Source organism: Gracilinanus agilis, chromosome 1 (assembly GCF_016433145.1).
Source record: "Gracilinanus agilis isolate LMUSP501 chromosome 1, AgileGrace, whole genome shotgun sequence".
NCBI lineage: Eukaryota > Metazoa > Chordata > Mammalia > Didelphimorphia > Didelphidae > Gracilinanus > Gracilinanus agilis.
In genome coordinates this window covers 110,019,851-110,046,843 of record NC_058130.1, presented here as the reverse complement: position 1 = coordinate 110,046,843, position 26,993 = coordinate 110,019,851, and the positions used below count along the sequence as shown (strand labels likewise).

The 26,993-nt window shown below is 34.9% G+C and overlaps 1 protein-coding gene across 1 annotated transcript in view; it reads left to right on the top strand.

Annotated features, from left to right (window-relative positions):
• Positions 1–26,993, top strand: part of ADAMTSL1 (ADAMTS like 1) — a 392,524-nt gene that overhangs the window by 42,426 nt on the left and 323,105 nt on the right. The window contains 1 exon segment of the mRNA XM_044657022.1: positions 22,867–22,912. Coding sequence (XP_044512957.1) covers positions 22,867–22,912 — 46 coding nt within the window.

Below are 26,993 nucleotides of genomic sequence, written 5' to 3'. Positions count from 1 at the left end.
AAAGAAAGAAAGAAAGAAAGAAAGAAAGAAAGAAAGAAAGAAAGAAAGAAAGAAAGAAAGAAAGAAAGAAAAGGAGGAAAAAAGAAATCATTCTCTTACATTACATTTAGCAAGAGAAGATAGAAGTGTCTTTTTATGTCATTAACAGCCAGAGTGTTTGTGTTGACAGATTAATAAATGGGAATCTTCAATTTAAGCTAGGTTTAGAAAGGCTAATTGTTGGGTTAGAATGTGGGTGAGAGAGGAGGAATAAACATCATGGGCTGGTGGAAACAAGCCCTAGGACTTAGTAATAGGAAAAAAAATTGTTTTCTTACTATAGTGATTACAACACTTTTAAATTATGTGATCTATTTCTATAGCTTCCCTCAAACCATAAAATTAGAATTGCTGAAATATTCTTTTTAAATGAAAAATATCATCTTACAATAAAAAGTTCTGCTTATAATTAGTTCAGTAATGATTGAAATTGCTATACATAATAAAAACATGAAATAGAACAAATAAAAAGTCTTTCTTAATTGGCCTAGATTTAAATTTGTCATGATCCATTATCCAAGGAATATCCTTTACCACTTTGATCCACACTCACTGTGTTCTGAACACATACCAAGAGATATATATTATGTCTCTCTGATCACCATATCTAAGAAATTATATTTATTGACTGAAGTGTCCCTATAGGAAGATGACCTAGGAGATAAAGAGAGTGGAAACCAGGAGAATAGGTTGAAGGAAATGATGATGCCAAATCTGAAGAAGGAAAACTAAGGGGAATCTTTCAGAAACTCTGTTCAAGGAAAATTTACTAAGCACCTAACTTAATTGGGACATGATACCTGTCTTCAAGTATTTGAAAAGTTGTCAAAAATAGGAAGGATTACGGTTTTTTCCTTCCCAACTTCATAAAGAAATGAGTAGAATTTACACAGAAGCAGATGTAGATGAATTTTCTAGTAATTTGTTGTTCAGTTGTTTTCAGTCCCATCTGACACTTCATGCCCCCACTTGGATTTTCTTGGCAAAGATTCTGGAGTGGCTTGCCATTTCTTTCTTGAGCTCATTTTATAGATGAGGAAGGAAATGAGGTTAAGTGACTTGTCCAGAGTCACACAACTAAAATGTGTCTGAGGGCAAACTTAAGTGTTCCTGACTTCAAGCCCAGGGCAGTGTCCAATGCATCATCTAACCATGCCTCCTAACAATTAGAGCTATCCAAAAACGGAATGGGCTCCCTGGAGATGTGGAGATTTCTCCAACTTTAGAATTCTTCAAGCATGGTCACATAACCATTTTCTCGGTATATACTGATAAGTAAGTATAAGGGAGGGTTGAATGCTAACTCATTTATGATTCATTAATTAGCTTCTTTTTAAACTTCTAATTTACTAACTCTGTAATACTCCATTGTATCTGCTGATAACACTGCAAGGCTTACAGAAAAGCCCAATATAGGAAATCTTCAGTAGTTTCATTGCCTGATATCCTTAGATTGACATCCATAAATGATCTGTGAAGAAAATCCAAAATATGTCTCATGAAACTAACAAGAAATGCATGAATTCCCAACTGGTCCCTGAAGAAAAGCTTTGGTGACACAAATGTTATTGTTGGTAAAGCCTGTCACTTGAGATGAGAAACTGAGAGGGATTTTAAGAATAAATGAAAACCCCAAATAAAATCTTCTTGCTCAGCCAAGAACCAAGTATTTCTGCTGTTGGTAACTCAGAGTGGCATTTTGATCACTTAGCAAATTGTCACCATAGCCAAAAAATATTCATCACCCTATGATGATGAGACTTTCTGTAATTCATTAATTTGTATCCCAAAGAGGAGAGAGTCTATTGCCAGGACTACAATTCTGCCTTTGCAACATGGTAGAACCTGCCAGAGTTTGTGTTCCACTGGCATAGGCTTTAAAAACCCAAAGCATCACAGTAAGAAGACCAGAGTCTCAGAAGAATCAAAATTCCACGTGACTATGATGGAAAGCACCATGGCAGATCTAAGTAGAATGTAACATGTTACTCATGATGACTTGCAAATAAGAAATGGTATAAAAGATACTAAGTACAAATGTCACCTGAAAAAGAGTATTTCGATCAGGAAATGGATAGGTAGCTCAAGCACTAAACTGGCTCCCACCAAATGTCCTATTAATTTAGGGGAAAAGCTTTATTTTTGTTTGTTCCTCTACAAAGGACACATGGAAATACAGATGAGAGAGGTTAGGCCCTTCACCTGAACTGATGAAGTAGGTTCCCACTTCCTTAAAACAACTTAGGCCTTTCAAAGAAACTTAATAAGGATTTTTTAAATGCCCTTATAGAAAGATTAATTAAGTAGAGAGAACCCTAGAATTAGAGGCAGAGGGCCTCAACTCAGATTCTGGTTTTGATCTTTACCTCAGTACCATTTTTACTATGGGCAAGTCATTTGACCTCTCTGGATCTCTTTTCCCTCATTTGTAAACTAAGGTTTTTGATTTTGATCCCTAAGTTCTAACTTGAAATTCTCTTTTCCAAACTTGATTCTCTGGTAATAATAAAGGAATAAAAGTGCCAATAATAATAAATTTTCAGAAAATATGTCCCTCTTTCATTCCCACAAAATTAAAGCAAGTGCTTTTAGTAACTTGCTGGATGAGAAATTTAAAACAAAAGGGAGAAAAGATACTGGCCCATCTTGCATTTGAACATTTGGATGAAAAAAAGTCCTCATACATGACATTCTCAAATATGGCAAGAATATCAGAAAATTATTAATATGTATATTTCTTTTTCTGGAAAGCTTATGCTTATTATAATTTCCACAGACTTTTATTACATATTAGTTTTTGAAATTCTAGTAAAACTTACTTCCATAGTTAAACTATAATGTAGTATGTAATCAAAGTGAAATATAATTTTTTTTATCTTTAAATGACCATCTGTATTGTATAAATACAATTCTTGGAAGTACACTGGTTTCTACAGTGTCACAATATGCCCTCTCTCATGGAAAGATGATGTTGACAACTGCTTGTCAATAGGAGTTTCATTTGTGCTGAATCTACCTCATTATGTGATCCCCTGGAGATCAATGGCCTGCATGTGAAACAGCTGGTCTTGAATAAAAGTAAAGTCAGAGTGAGGCTAAGCAGCCCTTATGGGAATGGGGCCCATAAGTTTGACTTCATTAGCACAATGCTTTCTAACTAAGTAAGCCTGCCAACTACAGATAATTAAGGAGCAAAGGGAAGCTTATCTTATTACTTCAGGATGTATATTAAAAATCTCTTTGCCATTCAATGCATCCTCAATGAAGAAAGGAAGGGGGGGGAAGCATTTATTAAGCATCTGATATTATGAAATGCTTTATAAAATAACCTGGAAGTTAGGTTGTTAACCCCATTTTACAGCTGAAGAAACTGAAGAATTGTGCACCTTGCTAAGGGTCACACTGCTAGTAAGTGTCTAAGGCCGGATGTGAACTCAGATCTCCCTGACTCCCTCCACAGCACTCTATCTATTGCACCATTCAATTCCCTCAAGGTCTACACTGAATAAATGAAATTAATTTCCTGTGTATTATTTGTAATTTTCATGGGTGCAGGACACAACTTCTTCATAACTTAGACTTGGTATAGCCAAAAATAAATCTCCTAGTAGCCAAACTTTTGTTAAATTAAGTAAATTAATTAATTAAGAATATTTTCCCATGTTTTCATGATTCATATTCTTTCCCTCCCCTCCCCCAAGAGCCAACAAGCAATTCCACTGTTTTACATGTGTCATTGATCAAGACCTATTTCCATATTATTAATATTTGCACTAGGGTGATCGTTTAGAGTCTACATCCCCAATCATATCCTCATTGAACCATGTGATCAAGCAGTTGTTTTTCTTCTGTGTTTCTGTGCCTACAGTTCTTTCTATGGATGTAGATAGTGTTCTTTCTCATTAGTTCCTCTGGATTGTCCTGAATCATTGCATTGCTACTAGTAGAGAAGTCCATTACGTTTGATTGTGCCACAGTGTGTCCATCTCTGTACAACATTCTCCCGGCTCTGCTTCTTTCACTCTGCATCAATTCCTGGAGGTCATTTCAGTTCACATGGAATTCCTCCAGTTCTTTATTCCTTTTAGCACAATAGTATTTCATCAACAGATACTACAATTTGTTCAGCTATTCCCCAATCAAAGGGTATCCCCACATTTTCCAATTTTTGCCACCACAAAGCGCACAGCTATAAATATAGCCAAACTTTTTAAGATGTTGTCGTTAGGTCGTTTCATTTGTGTCCAAATCTTCATGACTCCATTTGGAGTTTTCTTTGCAAAGATACTGGAGTAGTCTATGATTTCCTTTTTCAGCAATTTTTACAGACGAGGAAATGGAGTCAATCAGGATTAAGTGACTTGTCTATCTACTAAATATCTGAGTTCAAATTTGAACTCAGATCTTCCTGATGCCAGGCTCAGAGCTATGTCCATTCTGCACTGTGCTATCTCTATGCCCTTCTTGAGATGAGCTGTTTTCAGCTAAACTAGATTCTTCGTCACATGGTAGATGGTTAGCATAATGGAAAGAATGCTTTTGGAAACCTGGGTTAAAAACTGTCTTAGACACTCACTAGCTGTGTGACTCTGGGCAAAACACAGCATCTCGGATTCTGCTCTCAAAGCCTCAGTTTCCTTATGTGTGAAATAAGAATAGTAACACTAGCAGCACTTACCTTACTATGTTGTTTCATGGAAAGGTCTTTGGATACCTTAAATGTAAACAGCGGTCCTAAAGTGAAAGAGTGGCCTATTTGTGGAAAATCTAGATAGAGCAGAGGTTCTCCAACTAAGGTCCATGAACTTTAAAAAATGTTTTGGTAATTATAGTTCAACATAATTAATTTACTTTGTTAGCCTATGTATTTTGTTTTATATATTTAAAACAACAAAAGAAAGGTTAATTAGAACTCCTAATTGTACTCTGTTGAAAAAGTGTTCAAGAATCTAAGGTTATCTCTGTACTCTGATGAGCAGCCAAGAAGGAAATTAGTGAAGGAATCTGTTTTAATAGAATTAAAAGTCATTTAAAAATGTAGACATGTTATGACATTTTCCAAAGCATCTGTCCCATCTCTAGGTTATGTATGTAAAAAATAAATTTATAACCACCTGCCTACACTATTGACACCTCAATCATATTCCTGCTTTTCTTTTCACAAGATAGCCAAAATGAGCAAGTTTTTTTAACATACCTTAGTTTGCTCTATGATGTAACGTATATATAAGCATGATGAACTTTAGCATATTACATTAATGCCCAAACTAAAGATGAAATGGAATTACAAAATAGTGATCTAAATAGCAATTTCCCCCTAAAAATGTAGGTCATTAACACATAGCTTTAGGTTTTTCTTTACATTCTCTAATCTCTTCCCTCCTTTCTGCATCTTTATATACATACATATGACATTTCAGAACCAGACAATAATGCTATATGTGAGTATTATGGTTTCATATATTTCTAGTCTTCAACTTAACATTATCAAATCATAGCATATTCCCATGGCAAATTTATAATGTGCAAACATCCTACACCCATCTCATTGCACAGCCCCCATCTCTGCTCCTCTTCCACAAGATATCTTTCAACAAATGACATCCAGATATCTTACCCTCTGGAGAAACGACCTGATGATAAGGATGTATTGGTACAATTCCAATTTTGAAGTTAGGAAAATGTGTACATTTTTGTAAATTCCTAAGCCTGAAAGTTATTTATTGCTTTAGACCTGAGGCGAATTTAATTAGATACAAAATGGCTAAACTATTACGCAATATTACATCAGGTTATGGTTATGGGCATGTAGTCCATACAGTTTCTCATAGTCATGGCTAAAAATAAGACTTTCTGCAAAATGTGATTTCTGTATAAAAGTAGGACTCTGTTAAAAATAACTCAGTACAATTATTAACCAGCATTACAAATCAAATGTGTGTTTTTTCAAAGGGAATTGGGAGAAGTTTATCTATTAATATCAAGATACTATTTGCTATGGCTAATTTTTTTCAAATATGAAAACACTCCTCTCCAAATACACTAGAATCAGCAACAATACCTAGTACACATAGTAGACACTCAATAAATACTTGTTGATATTGATACAACAGCCTCATTAAGAATTACTCTTTGGGTGTGAACATTCAACCAAATACTTATGCAGCAAAATATATTATTAACTAATCATGTTTATCAAGCACCTGTTGTGTGTGGGATACTGTCAGCCCTAAGAGAAGGCAATCAATAAATAAGGCAGGATTTCTGCCCTCAAACTTCATATGTTTGAAAGTGTGATTCATACATGAGAACATTCATTTATAATCCACTGAATAACCCATAAGTTCTGCAAATACCTTTGATCTCCTAGGGCAGTGATTGTGAACCTTTTAGAGACCGAGTGCCCAAACTGCAACCTTCATGCTATATGTGAATCCCCAACCTTACCCCAGACAGGGGAGGGAGGAAGCACTCTCATTGGGCTGCTCAGCAGAGTGATGGGTGATGTGAAAAATGTTCTCAAACATGGTGGAGGTGGGAAGGAGAGTAGCCCCTCTGGGACTCATACCATAGGTTTGCCAACATGGTCCTAAGGTGAAACTTTTCAACTTGAGACCCCCATGTTCTAATTTAGTTTGTTTTTAAGTCATGTTCAAGACTCAGAACATTGCAGAGCCCTTCTAGAAGATGGTCCATTTGAGTGTCTGAGTATACTCTGATATAGATTCACTTATAAATGGAGAAAGGATAATTCAGCACTTTTTAAAGTCTATAACTTCATTCATGTAAATACTGTCTAGCACAACCCTCTATTCCTCATTAGTTTCTTCCTGGTTTACTATAGCCAAACAAAATTCATCAGGTGGTAGTCAGTCTACTGGTGATAGTTAGCTAGGCTGGCCTTTAGACAACAGATGATTGAAACAATTCTAGCCAGTGAGAACTTGTCATTGACTATAAGGTGCCTTTGAGAACTATACCCCACAGCTAGTAAGACATCAGGAGGGTTTTAGTAAAGAAGAAAGAAATATGATCCATTTAAAAATAAGTTGCTTCCAAAAGTAGATAAATCAACAGACAGCTTTCTATTTGATCTTATTTGCTAAGGATTTCAATAAACTGAGCAACAAACATTTATTAAATGCCTTCTGTGTGCCAAGCACCATTGCTGCTCTTGTGTGTCTATATTCTCTGGGAAGTCTTGACCATTGGACTATCACATAAAATCTTGGGCACAGAAACACAGTGGTTGTGTGATGATGGCTCTGTTACAATGCTTGTAACAGCTATGTCCTCAAACCCATTTTCTTTCCTATTCTTTTGGGGGTGTGATCCTGACAATGGGATAATAGAATCCTCCATACAAAATTTCTAATTTCTCTGGAAAGCTATTCTTTTTCTTACTTTTTATCTTTTTCTGATATGTTCAGAGTGCCTAATAAGGGCAATAAAAGAGAAAACACATTAGTTTAAGAGATGATGTCAAAGCAAGCTGAATCTGGGCCTTTGATGATCTCGGAAGACTGATAGACTACATAGTGAACAAAGAAAGAGAAGAAAGTTATGAAATTTTCACAAGCTTTCCCCTATCTCTTTGGTATTGGTCTTTAAATTATGCCTAAAAGTCAGCATTTAATAAAAGAATGAATATGTATGGAGTAGCAGAAAGGTGGTACTGGAATCAGAAAACCAAGATCAGAGTCAACAATTGCCACGTGGATCTATGTCCTTGCGATAAATCAGTCATCCACCTTTTATGGATGGGTTCATAATTCTTCTTACAGCACAGTTCAATTCAACAGGCCTGTTACCCTGAGGAAATCATTTCTCTTCTCATCAAATTTCTAAGATTTTAAACTACAGAGAAGGCCCTGATATACATTGGTATAGAGTTCCTTGTCAGGAATTTTCCACATTTTTGAAATCATAAATCTATTATTTTTCTACTAAAGCCTCCCCTCATCAAATATGGAATGCATGTAGGAAGACAATAATGGAATAATTTGCCCCTCAAGATGCTTTCATCCAAGTAGGGGGATACAGTGTGTACGCAGACAAGTTAATGCAAGATAATTTGAGTAGGGAGAAAGCATTAATAATTACTGTGATCCAGAAAGGCTTTCTATTAGAGGTGGCATTTGAGGTGAACCTTAAGAAAGCTAAGTATTCCAAAGCAGGGAAGTGAGAAGAACAGTGCATTCCAAATCTGATAGACAGCATGAAAGCAGGAGGTGGAATGCCATCAGTGTGGAGGAAATAGCAACAAGCGAGTTTGACTGGAAGGAAAAAAAGTAATGTGATGTTTTGTAGTCAGAAAATGCTATCCAACTCAAAGGAGGATTTTTCGTTGTTTATTTTTTCAGGTTTGGGATTTTTTTTTTAAATTTTTTTTTTTGGTCCTGGAGGGTACAGGTAGGGGGCTCCCATTTATCGCCAGTGCCTCCAGGAACAGAAAATGTTCAATGAACATTGTAGTATTCTCTGGAAAGACAAAATAAAGTGAAAATGCAGACAAGCCTTAATTACCAGGGTCAGCCCCAGTTAATTAGCAGTGGCAAGATGTTTGGGATAAAGCACTGGCCTACTCATCTCTGATTTGGCTTGCTTCCTTGGTGCCCCCACTGAATTCATTCTGGTGGCCTGAGTAAAGTAAATGCAGTTTCACTTTCCCAAAATCTTAATCTAGAACAGAGGTAGGCTGCCTTTCCCTGTGCCCTATTTCTGGTTTGGGCAACAAAGGAAGGCAGTGAAAAATACATACTATGACTATTTCATTTTTTTTAAATTCATTTTTGGAAATTCTGAGTCTTAACAGTGTAACCTCTCTACTACCTGGTACCATGTAAACTTCTGTTATTTAGCTGGAAATCAGTAGTTATTTTATAAAGTATTCCTAATTTATAAGAACTTTATATTTGCTCTTTACTCCATTTTTTTCCTATATGGTTTAGATCAAGTACTAGAAGTCATGACTCTATAATATTATTGCATAATAACTTTTCTTAAGAAAAGAGAAAAAAAGATCAATGTACCTAAGAACTGTCTGCCTTCAGACAAACTTTCTCAAAGAAGTTTAGAGGATGGGAGGTAGAGGATGGGAAAGAGGTAAAAGGACTCTCTGGAGAGGAATACCAAATTATTTCTTATTTTACGATTTGTGGTCCCAGGAACTGGTTAAACAAACTGCAAGTGGGAGAAAGGGTTGATTGACAACTTGTCTGTGGTATTATATCAATCAATATTTGCCAGTCTTGCTTTTTCACTTTTTTAGATCTATTTTTTCTAAGGATACTGGAATGATCCTGGCTAATTGTTGGGGAAGAGTTAGGGTGATAAAAATCTATATGAATACTGCCATATGCTCAGGGATTTTTGTTTTATAATCATAAGAAAAGCATGTAGTCAAAGGAATTGACCCCCAGAGTGAGGGATCATTCCCCAAGAAGCCCCGTGATTCATTACCCTGAGTCAGGAAATTGATAAGCTTCCTAGTGAAGACAGGGGTACCTCATTCCCAATGGCTTCTAGAAAATGCCTATCAGCTCTGTTCTGCAGATAGAAAAAAGCTCCAACACAAATGTCTCAAGCCACTTCACAGTTACAATGTAATAAAGCCACTTAAGCCAAAAAAAAGTAGCAAAGAGTTATTACCATTAAATAGTTAATCAGTAGCTATCCCCATTAATTTGATACATACTCCTCCATGAATGCACAGCGCATGAAAAGGGTGGGCACACATACAGAGAACGCATGAGGTCAAAGTGACTCATGCCTTCAGCACCATAGACCCCTGGTATATTTTGTTATCTCTTGATGCTCCACCCTGGATGCATCATATCTACCAAGCAAGTCACTCACTTTCATTCCTTGGGTTCCATCAACCAGACTGAGAAAGTAGAAGGAGGGGAAGGGAATCCATTGATCAGGGACACCCTGAATTTTCACTCTCCTTTATTGCCCCCACCCCAAATAATATTGTACTAAACCAGGGATTATTGCTAACAACTATTAGTCATATGGCATAGTAGAAAGTATACTTGTCTTTGACTCATGAAATCTGAGTTCAAATGTTAACTCAGATAATTATTTGTTGTATGACCTTGGGCGAGTTTCCTCCTATAAATAATCATTGCATTACTTTCTTCAAAAGGGTATTAGTAGAAGTTTTTTGAAAATCCAAAAGTGCTATAAAAATGTTATTATAATTTCATCTCCTTTTTCTTTAAATCTTATCAAGTAAACCCCAAAGAGAAGCTTAAATTCATATAGCAATCTCACTTATCAGCTTTGATTTCCCTGGAAATATTTGTTTTCATCTAACAAAAAGTATGCAAAATTCAGAATGGGTCCAACTATTCAGAGCATTTATATGAGGTGGTCTTCTTAAAGTATTACAGAGGTTGCACATTTTTGGTCTGAAAGGTTGTGGTTCCTTTACTTTGAGTTTTGGGTTAACGCCTAGTCTAAATGTAGTCCAGGAGTTCTAATATTCCAAGACATATATCTTAGATGGACACTTTGTTCCAAACCCTGATCTCCTCTCAGGAGCATTCAACTAAGGCCAAAGACTTAATGTTTCTGGCCAATTTATGGCCAGGCTTATCCTATAAACCAGTTTGCTGGAATACATTAATAGATAATGGGAAGAGCTTTTGTGTCTATAACCTTTGCACTCCATTATGAAAGATGTTAATTCCTTAGTCTACTTCAGAGAGAAATAATTTTTAAAATTATACATTAATTCATGTGTTTAGGTTAATATCCTTTGTATCATTTTATTCTTCTCCTTTGATCTCCCATTAGTTGTTTTCATTTTAATGAAAAGAGCTTTTATCATGTTTTTTGGGGGTGAATAGAATACTATTTAGCTAGTGTCATAGCTCTCTCTTTTTATTCTTTCTCCCCCTAATATTTTCCCCTGTCCTTATTTCATAGTACTTTTTACTACCTAAAGATCTACAGATTGTGCTAAATGGAAAGAAGAAATTTTCTGGTAAAGAAATGTCTTTCTGCCAAAGTTCTTCCATCAGTTTTGAAGTTTTAGCAGAGTGGGAGGGGTAGGCATGAGCAAGTCAAGACTGAGGCATGGCTGTTGCCCCAGGCATAAGAAACCAGCCACTGAAAGAACTCCTCTTTTAGAGATCTTTCAAACTTCCATGAATTATTCAGGATTTGGCTACCCCAGAATGGTAAATAGAAGATATTATTTCTGTAGACTTCTTTCACACCTTTGATTAGATTACCTTAGGTTTAGAAGTCAGACCTTAGTCTATTGACTGAATGGCTTTGCCTTCCCCTGTCTCTTTGGTAGCCATGTAAAATCTGTGTATTGAAACCATCTTAATGAACTTCTGGCTTCTTGTGCAAAAAGTAGATTTTGGAGCCCCAGTTTAAATCCATCCTTTTAAACAAGATCTGAATTCTGTTTTAAATACTTAATAGCTGTGTATCACTATGAAATGAGAATACTAGCACCTGCCTCTTCGGGTAGCTATGAGGACTCAGTGATACAATGGATGTAATGTAAAGTGCTTTGTAAACTTTAAGATACCACAATCAGTGTTTGCTAGTATTATTATATCCAGGTTAGAAATAAATGTTACATTCCATCGAGCATAATTTTTTTTAATTAATGGAAGTACATTGTAGGTAGTTCTGTTTTAAAAGGCTAAATGGTTTTCTGAATTTACTAAACTCTAATATATTCACGCCCAAAAATGGCATTGTCAGGGAGAAAAATATTCCCTTGTATATATGTATCGTGTGCAATTTTCCCTCCTTAGAAGATGGTGTTTTTTTTTTAATGTCAGTCATAGGCACAATCCATTGTGTTTTCCAAAGAGTTTTAATGCATAGAAAGAGAGGTCATCGTGCTAGCTACCACTTCTTGTGAATATTGCCTCCAATGATACACATTGCAAAGTATCTGGGCTGTCTGGTCCTTTGTGTAACTCATCCACTTCCTCACATAAATCCTCCAGAGGGGCACAGCAAATGTCCTAGAGGCTTTCCTCAAGGTCCTTTAATATTACTCAGCACTTAAGTTTTGCCTCTCTGGTATCTTACCACTTCCTAATGACCTTAAGATGTCTTCTGGGCACTCATGACTCATCAATTATTGACTACATAATTCTCATATGTGTAACTAGTATCCAGAGGCTGTACTGTGGCAGGTGAGAGGAGTAAAAGGTGCCTTCTTTACTTTACCCAGAGGTTGAAACTGACAAAAGAGAACCCCAAATGGATCTTGTATTTGCCTGTGTGCCTGATGTTATGCTGCTGTAGGTTACCATGAGTATATAAATACACATGCCAAACTCTGGTAGCTGGTCCAAGTATCCTCTTTCTATGGTAAACTTTCTAAGCCTCAGTTTCCTCATTTGTAAAATGAGACTATTGAGCTAGATGACAGTAGAGTATGAGAGAGCTTTATAAGGTATATCAATAACTTTTAACAATTCATTCATATTCTTACGCAAAGATATGAATACACATACTGATTAAAATACTTTTACCCATTATGCCATGTGGTATGTTATAAAAATCCCTCCTGGCCTCTGTTAACTTTGGATATTTAAAATATATCAGGCTGAAATCTACTGCCTATGCCAGTAGCTTAAAGAAAATACTATGATCGCCTAAGATTACGTTTTTAATGGACATCTGCTTCAGATAGAAGAATTAGATGAAAAATTCTCTTCCCTGGCCAAAGTAGTACATCACTTTTCAACTCCCACTATATATATATATATATATATATACACACACACACTGGCAACAATACTTACAAATATGATGGTATGTATACATACATTATAAACTGCTTTTATGTACAGTTTATCAATCCAAAGTGAAAAAGCAGTGATAAACAAGCAGGAGGAAATAAATATGTAAGCACAAACTTTTATTTCCTTTAATATAAGGTAGCGCTAAAAACAACCTCAATAATTATCTGGTCCAGTGGAATCAAACTCCAATAGAAATGCAGGCCACTAATCCTCCCTGCCAGCTGTATCTTGATAATTATTAAAATGTAATATTTATTTTATGTATTTTCATTTATTTTGTTATCTATTTTCTCCAATTGCATTTTAATCCAATTCAACTGTATTCTGGATGTTGTGGGCTATGTGTAGGCCTCTAGGGATCATGTTCAATACCTCTAATCTGGTTCAACCCTCTTATTTTAAAAATGAGAAAACTAAAGCCCAGAGAAGTTCAATAATTTATCTAAAATCACCTAGGAAATAAATGACAGAGCAGATTTGAACCTAAAACCTCTGACTCTAAATCTAGGATCCAGGATAAATTCTCAGTAAAAATATGTATACATATACACATATATGTATATGTTTTTTTAACAGCTTGTTACAGAAATGGATTTTAAGCGAATGTAAAGTGCCTCAAGTCTATGCCATGCAAGGATCAGTTGAGGAAACTAGTGATATTTAGCCTAAAAAAGAGAAAATGGATTAAAGAATTTGAGAGCTGTTTTCAAGCATTTCAAGGACTGACCTATGGAAGAGAGATTAGATGTGTTCTCTTTGGTACTAGAAGGCAGAAGTGGCAGCAAAGGATAAAAGTCGCAGAGAGGAAAGTGTTGTTGTTAGGTTGTGTCCAATTCTTCTTGATCCCATTTGGGTTCTTCTTGGCAAAGATACTGGAGGACTTTGACATTTCCTTCTATGGCTCATTTTACAGATAAGGAAGCTGAGGCAAACTGGGTAGAACTCAGAATTTCCTGACTCCAGGACTAGTGAGCTCTAGCCAATGCACCATCTAACTGCCAGAGATAAATTTAGGCTGGAGGGAAGGAAAGTCTTTTTAATAACTAGAGCTTTACAAGAGTAGAATGAGTCTTACTTTAGGGGTAATGGGTTCCCCCTCATCCATATTCTTCAAATACAGATCTGATAACTACTTGTTCGATCTTTAGATTTTTTAAGGGAGTGTGACTTAGGCTAGAAAACTTTTGTGGTCCCACCTAAATCTTAAATGCCATGATTATATAAATTCCAGGTGATTAATAATGAAGCAGTAACAGAAAGAAGAGACTGAAAGTTCTTTATGTGTTAAAGAAAAACTTGCTCATTAGTGCCTTAGGTAGTAGGAGTGTGGAAGGAGGGAGTAATAATGAAGGAAAATCTCCAGTTCTTTCCTAATCTCTTGTACTCACATTTCACTCTCAAGGTTTAGATCTATGCCACATAAAAGGCAGCTGGATGCCATAGTGGATAGAGCACTGGGCTTGGCATCAGGAAAATTCATCTTCATGAGTTCAAATCCCACCTCACACACTTAATAGTTTCATGATCCTGGGCAAATCTAGAGAAAGAAAAAGCAAACCAGTTCAGTATCTCTGTGAAGAAAACCCCAAATGGGGGCACAAAGAGTCAGACATGACTGAAATTAGAAAAACAATAAATGCCATATAACTGAAATCCTCGGGCAGAACTGAATGGGGATGTAGGGATTGGTAAAATAAGATCCTCTATGCCTGACAAAGACACAAGCAATGCCTATACTACTCCATCTGCTACCCTTTCTTAACTCCTGTCATCACAAGCTATGGCTTTTGACCATATTCTGTATGGTCTTATACTTCTCTATAACTATTCCAAGTATCTATGTGTCTGTACAGAAAACAGAGGAGAGGATTTGAATTCATGACTCAGCTATGATACACATAACCTTGAGAAAGTGGCTTGATATCTCTAAGCCTCAGTTTACTAATCTATAAAGTGTGTCTTATTACCGAGCTGCTGTAAGGAAAGTACTTTAAGAACCTGAAGGGATCATATTAATTTGAACTTATTATTTGTATTCAAAAGAGAGAGGCTTTAATTCTAGCCTAGCTATTTCCTACCCATTTGACCTTAGGAGCCCCAGTTTACTCATCTGTAAAATAAGGGTTTTGAATCATTTGTTCCATAAGATTTATTTCATCTCTAAGTCTTAATCATACTGTGGTCCTATGACTTTGCCTCCCCAAATATCCTCCTTGAGGATAGGGTCAATATCTTATATTTCTCTATTCCCCAGAACCCCTAGGAACACACTCTGGGTACTCCATAAATTCTTATTGACTAACTGATTGTATAATCAGAGTAGTTTTTCACTCCACCAAAATTCTGGCCATACACCCTACAATATCACATGTGTCTTGCTTTCTTTGCTTGTGATTATAGTCAACTATCTCCTCCTTCTTCTAGTTTTATCTCCTATTTGTAAAGACTTCACTATTGAGCAAGCCTTCCTTTTAAGATAGGCCAAGGAGTATAAAACCATAATTGTTCAGAAAAAAAAAATGACTACATACAACTAAGCAGAGACTTTTCTTCTTGAAAGATTTAGTAGCTCTGTTTATACTAAAAAATGTACTACTGAGAAATAGTCTTACTCAATGTTATTATCACCTTAGGAAAGTTGATATCCAAGAGATTTCTCTTTTATCAGAAGCTTAGATCATACTGAAAGCTCACAACAGCCAGTAGACCACCCTAAAGCTCACAATGGAAGTGTATGAGAAACCAATCCATCAAAATACTAAGCAACTACTTTGTGCCAGGTACTGTGATAGCATACGCTTTTTTCTGTAGGTAAAAACATTGCCAGTTTTATTAAACTATTAATAAGGATAGTCTGAATATACTATAATATTCTTCACTCCCCTGCTTCTGATGCCTCTGACAAGATCAGAAAAAAATGATCCTGGGTACACCCTCCCAACCCCCATACTATCTAATGCTTATTTGGATAGAGTATAACCTTGAAGTGCAGTATATGAGATAATTGTAGCTTTCGTAAATAAATCTCTCTTGGGACTCAGTGTTCAGATCAACTTTATAATAAGAAATCAATATATCTTAGAAGTATTGAAACATAAAACTGAGGTCACATAAGTGTTATTTAAGGTTGTAGAAATAAGCTCTTAATAGCAACTCACTACTCATGGTGCCATGTTTTTAGCATCACCCCTTAGCCCCCAAAAGTTGGTTTAAAACTCCTTTGAAACAAAATCTATAAGCCTGACTTGCATTTTGGCTCATTAGCCAAGGTTTGGACCTCTGGCAAATTCAAAGAGTCAGTGTGACACTGTGATGGTGTTTTTTTCCCAGCCAGTTCCCAAATTGATTGATAGTGTTTGGCATTTTGCCTTCTTGTTGTTTGTTGTATTATTACAACAGAAAGCATTTTCAAAAGCTACATTTATCAAGTTGTCATAATAGTTTGGCTTGCATATCTATCTACCAAGAGAAGAATAAATTTCTCCCCTAGCACTAATCTGTTTGAGCCACGTGATATCTCACATGCTAAGGAGGCAGTGGAGAACTTGGAGGAGTCCTGCACTGGGCTTATGGGACTTTTTGACTGAATGCTTGAGTGAAAGATATGTTTTGTATATATTTTTGAAAGTTATAGTATTTGGAGTGAAGCCACAGTAGAGATTTGTGTGTCTTCCTTATTTTAAAGCTAATTCTCCATTGTATGTTTAACGGGGTGTATATTTTGAGGGAATATTTGAGCTAATAATGATAACAGCAAGTATTTTAATAGTTAAAAATCATTTTCCTCATGATGATCCTGTTAAACAATAACATAGGTATTATTATCTCCATTTCAAAGATAAGGAAACTGAGGATCAGAGAGAGGTTGAATGAATTGTCCACAATAAAACAATTTAAGTTTCACATCCAGAATTTGAAACCCAGAATTCCTGATTCCAAGTCAGGTATTCTTTCATTACTGTTAGTCTGTCATTTAAGACTTTTCATGATTTGGACATAATACAATAATCAGATAATGATTTTTGGCCTTGTTAACTGATACTGAATGATGAATCCCTAGTGGATAGAAAAACAAAAAGCTTGGACTAAAATATGAAATATGCCTTTCATATATGTTTTCAATTTAAACATTAGAAATTTTCCAGATAAAATTTAATAGTATTTAGTATGTGTTATTCTCAAAGAGGTCATGCTATAATCAAAGTCATCATCTATTCAGAATGACAAGATTCTTAGTGGGCACAGGTGCTAAACATTTCAAGAAATATTACAAAATGTTAAGATATAGAGGAGTGTGGCAGAGATTTTTTAAAAATAATCATCATAGAATTTTAGAGAAGAGAGGTGCAGAATTTTTAATAGTATAGGACACTTGGCATCAGGATTACCTTAAATGAGGAATATTTTAATTCTTAGTGTATGAAAGAAGGGAAAGGACAGTGTATCACAGATGAGTGGAGAGGGACTCTTTCACACAGGAAGTATTCTTACAGATGATGGAGTGAAGAGAGAAAAGGTAAATACTAGTCCTAACTAGGCTCATAAGAGGAAAAAGGGTTGTAAAAATCTGGAAAAATTATCTCCAAAATCGAATGTTCTACTGTTTAGCGAAACTATCTCCTAAATAATCTCATACAAATTAAATACCTATCCTTGTTCCTGAACAATGCATCATCTTTATATAGCTCGCTAATGTACAGCCTTTTAAAAAATTTAATTTTATTGATTAATTAAGAATATTTTTCCATGGTTATGTGATTCATGTTCTTTCCCTCCCCTTCTCCTTCCCTGCCTCCCATAGCCAACATGCAATTCCACTGGGTTTTACATGTGTCATTGATCAAGACCTATTTCCAGATTATTGATATTTGCATGAGAGTGATCATTTGTTTTTTATTTCTTTTTTTAATTTTAATTTTGAATATTTTCCCATAGTTACATGTTTCATGTTCTTTTGCTCTCCCCCAAACCCCACCACCACCACCCCTGTAGCTGACACACAATTCCACTGGGTTTTACATGTATACCATTGATTAAGACCTAATTTCATATTATTGATAGTTGGACTAGAGTTATTGGTTAGTGTCTACATGCCCAATAATATTCCCATCAGGCCATGTGATTAAGCAGTCGTTTTTCTTCTGTGTTTCTACTCCCACAGTTCTTCCTCTGAGCCTTGCTCTGGATCCTTGCATTGCTGCTAGTAGAGAAGTCTATTATGTTCAATTTGTACAGCATTAATGTAGCACTTTCACTGCTTAGATTCTTGGAGTACACAGCTGAAGAATAGTTAAGGAATATCTCCTTCAAAGCTCACATCAGGTACCACTTCCTACAAAAAGCCCATCCTAATTCAGACTAAAATTTTAGTTACTTGCGCCCTGTCCCTGGAAATTACTTTGCATATATTTTGTATTTGTTATTGTTCAGACATTTCAGTCATGTCCAACTCTTCTCGATCCCATTTGGGGTTTTCTTGGCAAAGATACTGTAGTGATTTGCTATTTCCTTCTCCAATTTTTGTTTTTAATTTTCTATAAATATGTTGTTTGTCATATTAGATTGTGAGTTCCTTGAAGAGACTGTTTCACTACGTCTTTATATCCTTGATACCTGCCACTGTTCTTGGTACATACTAGACAATAAGTACTTGTTTGCTTAAATGAATAATGATGGACCTCTAACTTATCTAATACTTAATAAAGCATAGATATTCCCTCTTTGGTGTTATTAAATTTTCTTTTCAGTGACTATGCAAACTAATATAACAGTATGAATTAAAAAAAACTTACATTGATGTTTTGGCTTGTAAAAAATGAAAATGTCCCTAATCAACAAGCCCCACCAACAGTGTATTTGCTGGCAGGTACAAGATTCATGGTTCTTCCCAATATCTTTAGGAAAAACCTCAAATATGTGAGAGTGTTACAAATGGCTTCATAGGGCAACTTCTGGCTGCATAAATCTGTTAAAAATTCAAATGGTTATATGAAGGGATGAAGAAAAATAGTTACTCAAAAGCTATATGAAATCTCTGCTATGGCTGTAAATTTGCTTGTCTTATTTAATCCTTGGTCATTTTAGGACCAATAGTCTAAATGGCCTGGGGTCCTTCTGGCTTGAATCTCTAAGATGGTTTTATGTTTACTCTCTCTTAAAGTGCTCATTCTTTCCTTTTGAATGACTAAAAGGTTTGGGTTTTTTTTGGGGGGGGGATTATATAAGCAGATGGACTCTCCTATTTCAAAATTCTTTGCTCATGATCCCATATTTGAAAATCAAGAACAATCCTAAGTAGTAACCTGTTTTTACTTAGCACTCCTCTGTTTTTTTATAGTCCAAAGGTAAGAGTCTGGATCTTTATAGGAGCTGAATACAAATGGTGCTGTTCTGGAGAGCCCTCTGGTTTTAGGTTACACAGTCCCATGTCACCTTTCTAGGGGAAGGTCTGGCTCTACCTTCAGAAGGATGCATTTGTTCACAGAGGAACTACTTTTTTAGCAAAGAAAAATGTACAAGTAGAAGCAGCCTAAGGTACTTGAATTATCAAAGAGAGTTTGTTTATTCATAATAAGGGCTAAATATGAGTCATCTTCTCCCTTTTAAAGAATTAGACAATATAAATTGGGGAGAGGAGAGGAATGGAAGCCAACCAATTGGTGGTGCGTGGAAAAAAGATCTTTAAATTTTCCATGGCAATTCATCTGTTCCAAGGTTGGTAAGTTTTAATAATTGAAACTGAGATAACATCAGGATTTTGAGAAATGGAAGAAGTGGTACAGTTTGTTCTGTGCTAATGAGGGACAAAGAAATTGTGCCTCCTGCTTACCTCAGCTCTGTTAGAAGTGATATTCACTGTGATTTCTCCTTAAAGAAGGCTGCCACACAACTTCCAGAGAGGGAGTCAGCTCATATTTTTGAGAGGGTAAATTGGTTAGGATTAAATACTGGCTACCAAGGAGTGCTGACGTGATACACCAATCTAAAAAATTAATTTTCTTCAAAACTTTTGTTACTTTTAAAGTGAATCTTTGAAGCTTCTTATTCTCTGTATCTACTTCAAGCAACAAATTCCCGATCACAGTTGAATAGTCGTGGTAGAAAAGGCAAAGTTATTTAGATTCTCTATTCTGAGTGGTCCATAACAACTCCAAAATGATCTGAGGACTGAGATTTCTAGTGTTTGTTTTCATCCCCAGAGGTGAATTTTATTTTGTTTAAATGTGAAGGAAACTATTCAGCTGTTTTATATAAATGAAGTGTAAAAATAAATGATCTTTTTCACCATTTAATTCTCACATGAGGCTTTTGTGCCCAGATAAATCAATAATTCTCTGAATATAATATACGAAACTTGGCCAGAGCACAGTCCTCATTTTAAAAGTCACTCTGTCAATTTTACTGAAATATTTATTCCATTTTAACAAAGTCAACCTTTTGTAAAATGATAAACTTTATTAAGTTATACAATCAGGACATGGAAAATTTAGAAATAAATATTGATATTTTCATAAATACTGTGCCAAGAGATCTTTTTACCACATGTAGACTATCAGTATAGTAACCACTTGCTTTTCATAAATATACTTAATCAAATCCTGGAGTTTATTAGTAAGTCAATAATTAAATAAGATCTTCATGGTAAACAAGAGGCCCTCTTTCCTTCTAACAGATTTACTATGCAATTTTCAAATTTGGGAGTCTCATTTCAAGCATCTTACACATTATTTTGTCCCCTATTCCATTGCTAAATGACTGAAGATAACCTCTGCAGTCAACAGTCCAATGATTAGCCCTTTGCCACACTCAACAAATGCTATTTTGCTGAGCTAACACCCTGTAATGAGGACACCAGCTTTCAACTAAATAAACAAAACACTAGATTCTCAAAAGAATGGTACATTTACAGGCACACTTTAATAATTTGCTGATCATTATCAGATGTTAGTTGTTGGACACTGTTGTATCCTAGCAGACATTATGGCAAACATCCATTACTAAGCAAGTTTTAAATATTTCAATACTTAGTGGTGTGTGTAGTTATGATCTATTATACAGGGATAGGGAAAATTTACTCTATAGGTGTTAGCATCAAAAAAGTCTTGGAAAAAGCTAATAAATTCAATTGCATAAAAGATAAAATAATTAATACTAAAACTCTTGGAAGTAGGCGAAAAATATAGCTGCATTGTTGTTTTTTAATTTATTTGTTTGTTACATGAAAATTCCCACATATCTCCCTCCCTCTGTTCCTTCATCCCTGCCCTAGAAAATGTATTATTTGACAAAAAGATATATGTAAATATAAAACTAGGTCTTGCTTGTTACTTTTTATCAGTTCTTTCCCTTGAGGTGGGCAAGTCATTCTTCAAACAATATTTCCATTATTATATATAATTTCTTGTCTCTGCTTATTTCATTCTTCACCATTTCATGTAGATTTTTGGTTTGTTGGTTGGTTTCTTTTAGATAACCTGCTCATTATTTCTTACAGTGCAATAGTATTCCATAACAATCATACACCACAATTTGTTCAGCCATTCCCCAAATGATGGAGATTGACAACTTACTTAACAGTCAGAAGACAGAAGATGGAATGGGACAAATAGATAATAGTCATGCCATCAAAGAGTCTAATAAGCTTGGGCAGGTTGCTTAATCTCTCTGAGTCTCAATGTTTCCATCTGTAAAATGAGAAGAGTGGCTTAGATGAACTCTTAAGACTTTTCCCAGGTCGAAAATCTTATAATTCTTCTATAGGTCGTTAATAAATGTTTGTTAAATTAAATTGGGAAATTTTTCACTTCCCTGTTTTTTGAAAAAAATATATTTCTTATATATCATAATAGTAATGTTTTGAGTATTACCATATATGTTTTCTTTAAAAAGTGCAGTTTTAAAAAATACATTTCATTATTTGAAATTATACATATATATATATATATTGTCTTGGTTGTATACCTCTCCAATTTTACAATGAAATCAATAGGAAAATAGGATTTATTGAACAGAAATGTGCTTTATAGGAAACTTTGTTTTAGTATGTCTCTTCTCTTAGATGAGAGATTTCTAAGTATATGTTACGAATATTTTGGGAACAAATAGAATTACAATAGCAAGGAAATCTTAATATCAGCTCTGACTCTAGTGGAGGAATAGATTGGTTCCAATTAATATAAAAATTAATTCAAGGCAGTGATCAAATCATTTGATTTGCACTGAATATGTTTATTGGGCTACAACTGGTTACCATATTTTATGCAATTATTACTTAGAATAGTCTGAATTTGAATATATATAACTATTCCATGAGATTTATTATTCATACTAACCAGGACCTAGATGTAATATTTCTTTAAGCTATTCTTTTTAAAGTATATTTGGTCACAAAACAGTTTTTTATCTTGAAATATATTGAAAGAATTCATAAAGGCTTATCTACAGAGCCAGAAGAACCCCCAGCAATAGAAGAAATCTGGGGAAATTAAATCATTATAATTTTGATACTCTCAAACTGCTACATGTATTGAGTATTTTTGCTGCTGTTGTAATATTTAGACTGTTAGCACTAACAGGAATCTGATCATTTAGTCTTTTTCCCTCACTTTATAGGGATATAAATCTGATATCTGTAGACTCAAATCAGTTTACTCAAGGTCACATTGATAATTGATAAGTGGGAAGTTGGGATTGGACCCAGGTCTTTTGATTTTTACATACAAGGCTCTTACCACAGTTCCGCACTAGTTCTAGATTCCTTATCCATGAATAAGAGGGATGTGTGGAAGATAGTTTGGGTTAGCCCAGTTTAAATCTGATTGTTTTAATATTCGATAATAATACTCTCAAGAACTCATTCTGGAGACAGGGGAAGTCTACTACACTAGAAACAAAAAGATCCAAATTCTTTGAGAAAGAGTTGTATCACAGTTTCATCCCTGGTAAGAAATAGAGTTGGATTTTGATGGTCATCTCAGTTATAAAATTCCAAAGTTTGAAACACACCTAATTATTATTATTTCTTTTTTTTCTGATATAGGAGCTGTGAAGGACGTAATATTCGATACAGAACCTGCAGCAATGTGGTAAGTGTGAGATTCTATAATGTAATAATGCCAAATGTTTCAATACTTGAATTTATTGAAGCATTTTAAGAGGTTTTTGGAGATAGGGATTTTGGTAGATGAAGAATAAAAAGCAGAAGAAGAGATGAATTATCTAATAACCAGTCAGAACAACCTAAAAAATCAGTATTTCCCTCTATGTTCCAAGGCAAATCTTTAATACTAACTGAAAACCATGCCATAGAATGACCATTTGAGGAAACTGAGGAAGGTTAATCTACATAAAAGAAGGCTTATAAAAGGGGAAGAAAATGCTACCTCCAAATATTTTCAGAACTTCCAGATCAAGAAGAGATCAGGTTCATTCTCTTTGATACCAGAAAGAAGAATTAGGTATGGGTTCCATATAAGGCAAAAATGCCTAAGTATTTGCCTCATCACTGGTGATCTTCAGTCAAGATGCAAGATGACCACTTATCAATGATGTTGTTGAAAAGAGTTTTGGTTAGGTACAGGTGGAACTAGAACATTTCAGTAATTTCCTTCAAACTCTTGTGTTGGGTGATTCTGTAACTGAAATATTCCTGCTGCTTCTGGATAGGAGAGAGGTGGGGGGAGAAAGGGGAAGTTCACAGTCCTTTTGAAAACTAATATAAGTCACGTCTCTGTCATTCACTAAGTGGTCTTGTGAAATAGTTTGAGAAGTCAAAAAAGGGAGGGAACCTACCTGGGGCAATATGAATGAACTATTAGTTAATGGAAAGATTTGTTTGGATTGGGGGGGAAGGAGCGGGTAGTAAGCAGTTCTTACCCTTCTATTTGTTTTAATTTATGAAATTAAAAACAATACGCTCATAGCACATAGCAAAACTGGGGCTGAGATTTCAATAGATGTTTAGAAATAGATGAGAGCCTATTGTTTTTAATTTCATAAGGGGATATTCACTGAATCAAATTCAGAATCAAGATGAACAATTTTCTGGAATCAAAGAGAGTAAAACTAATCAATATTATTACACCTTTTATAACAATCTTGTGTTTATAGGTTTTTGTGTAAACCTCATCGGTTAATTAAGAGAATCTGGTACAGTGAAAAGAACACTAGTTCTGCAGTCAAAGAACCTTGGTTCAAATGTTGCTCTGACTTTAATTATCTTGGTGACCTTGGGCAAGTAACAACTTCTTTGGACCTTAGTTTCTTCAGTTGCAAAGTGAGAGAGGCTCGAGTACTATATGGTTCTGTGCTTTTCATGACTACTATGTGAGACTCCTTTTATATCTCTGAATTTCCAGCAACTACCACAATGTTCTAATATAATAAACGCTTGTTGAAGTTAATTATTTCCAGCCTACTGAATCTCAGGATAGTAGATTGGGAAAGGGCCATTGAGAAAACATTTACCTCATCCAGCTTCCTAGTTTCTGGTAGGTGAATACAAACTAGACAGGGCAGGGTAGTTGCCTATTCTTTCCTTTAAAATCTCTAAGGAGAATCTGTGCTTTTTCCCTTTCATCTAAGAACTTTCATATCAATAACTAGACTGATGGATCTCATGGTACTTAAACCCATTTACACTGTATGGATTAAATCTTTACAGTTTGTAGAGCAAAGCAGAGATTGAATCTTTTATGAGAACCTCAAGTCTTCAAATAACTTGCTCTTGATATTAGTGAAATTTTTCTCTGCATTTTTTTGGCCACAACTAGAAACAACCTTGCCAAAACAAACCTCGTGAGATTTTTTTGTGAAATAGATAGATTTTTTTAAAAAATAGGAAATAGAAAGTCTGTTTTAATATTCACATCCCAGTTTTTCAGTCTAAGTAATTTAAAATATTTCAGGTAAGCATCCTACTGTTAAATACTTATTTAAACTGAAACTGAACTATAGCTCTATTTCTATAAGTAAACCCTTAAAAGTGACTTCCTAAAAATATGGTATTTAATATGACTCTTTTATTATTTCTTTTTTTAGTGTTCCCTAAGTTCAATTACATGATTTCATATTAAGGTAATAGGTCTCATAATATTTTTATAGGAAAAAAGCAAGGAAGATTTCTTTCACAGATGAATAAAGAAGTACATATATTTTTGCAAAACTTAATTAGAAGCTATATTAAGCACTGGGAGTATTATTACTGCCTAAGTGAAGATAAATGAAAGAATTTCTAAATAAAACTATCGTTCCTGTGTGAATTGGATGAACCAGTTCTTACCGTAATATAGTTTAGTGTAGAGTCTGGCCATTCAAGAATTAAAGCAAAATGAAATTTCACTTCACTAATCTGTTTCCTTGGAGGGTTTTAATTCACTTCTACCTTTTATGATTAACTGAAAAATTGCCCTGAAATACCCTTTAAACCTTGTTTTCTTGCTATCTCTTACATTTATTCCCCAAATCCTGTTACTTTCTCCTCACTGCTTCTTCTTCCCTTTTACTCATTCTACTACCCACTTCTACCTCTCCCAAATTACTCAGTGTTAAATGATTAGAGGATCAGATCCCACAAGTTTATGCAGTGCTCATCTTGCAACATTATGACTAAAATTCTTGATTCAATCCTTAAATTTCCTTTAGCTGCACCCAAGACAGTCTACCACTTGTATGAAAATTCTTAAAAGTAAAGTTTAACAATCCTCACTTGCAAAGATTATAAAGGAATTATGCCCTATTAGGAGACTATATGCCTTATGAGGTACCAGGATGACCAAGGACAACCGTGCCATACCAGGAATAGAAAACAAAACACTGACTAGACACGTCATAGTTGCCTATAAATATTTGAAAAACTGCCTCATAAAAAAAAGAGTGGGTATTCCATGTTGTATCCAAGGGCAAAACTAAGATCAAGGATTATAGAGAGGCAGATTTTGGCTAAATATAAGGAAAACTTCCTTACAATTAGAGGTTCCCAAAGTGGAATGAAATACCTTGTGGAAAACTTGTGAGTTCTCTGTACCTATAAGTAGATCATCACCCATCAAGGAGCACACAGAAAGGATTCTTTCACTGGTTGGGAGTTTGGGTAAGATGGCTTCTTAGGTACGACCCAATTTAAAAAGTTTTTGACAAACATAAAGGGATTTTATTAATATTTTAGTGTTTTAAGGTAAAAGAAATTTATAATCTAACTTCAAGAGAAGTAGCATATTATTAACTCCACTTAACATTTAAGGAAATTAAGGTTTAGAGGAGATGAAATGCAGGAGGAAAGGTCATGCAGATAGTAGCTCAACCAAAAACTAAATCTGAATCTTCTTATTCTAAATCCAATGATTTTTCTTCCATACTAGAAGTTTTAGGCCACCTATTTCACAAAAGAATGTTTTGAGGACAAAATGGGATGAAAATGTGAAAATTCTCTGAAAAAAATTTTATACACTATAGAAATGCAAAGCATTATACCAACCACTACCATAATTTAAAGGTCATACAAATGACTTTAAGTGTCTTAATTTCTCTAACTCAACTTTAGAAGACCCAAGAAACAGTGCTAATATGTCCCTTATAGACTCTCTTGTCTGTCCCAAGGCCCCTTTAGCTGTAGTTTGACATTCAGTTGGATTCCTTTTATAGATTTTACTGTTCATGCATTTGACTTATATGTTTAATGAAATGTGCAATGAATAAAATTAAAAATTGTATTGAGTGAGGGTTTTTCAGGAGTCAGAACATAGTATTATCAGTTATGATTGGGGTAAAGTAGATTGCTTTGCATAAATGGTTTTCTTCTCTTAAAATACAAGCTTCACTAATTATAAAACAAAGGAATTTGATTAAAGCTTGTCTAAGGTTCCTTCTAATTCTGATATTATTTGTCCCTTCTCTGTTCTGAAAAGTCAGCTAGATGACATAGTGGATAGAATGCTAGGCCTGAAATCAAGAAGACTCATCTGTCTAAATTCAAATCTAGTCTCAGACAGGTACTAGCTGGATGACCATGGGCAAGTCACTTAACCCTGTTTGCCTCAGTTCTTCATCTGTAAAATGAGCTAGAGAAGTGAATGGCAAATCACTTTAGTGTCTTTAACAAGAAAATCCCAAATGGGGTCATGAAGAGTAAGATACAACTAATCACTGAATGATATTTTGGGATACTTA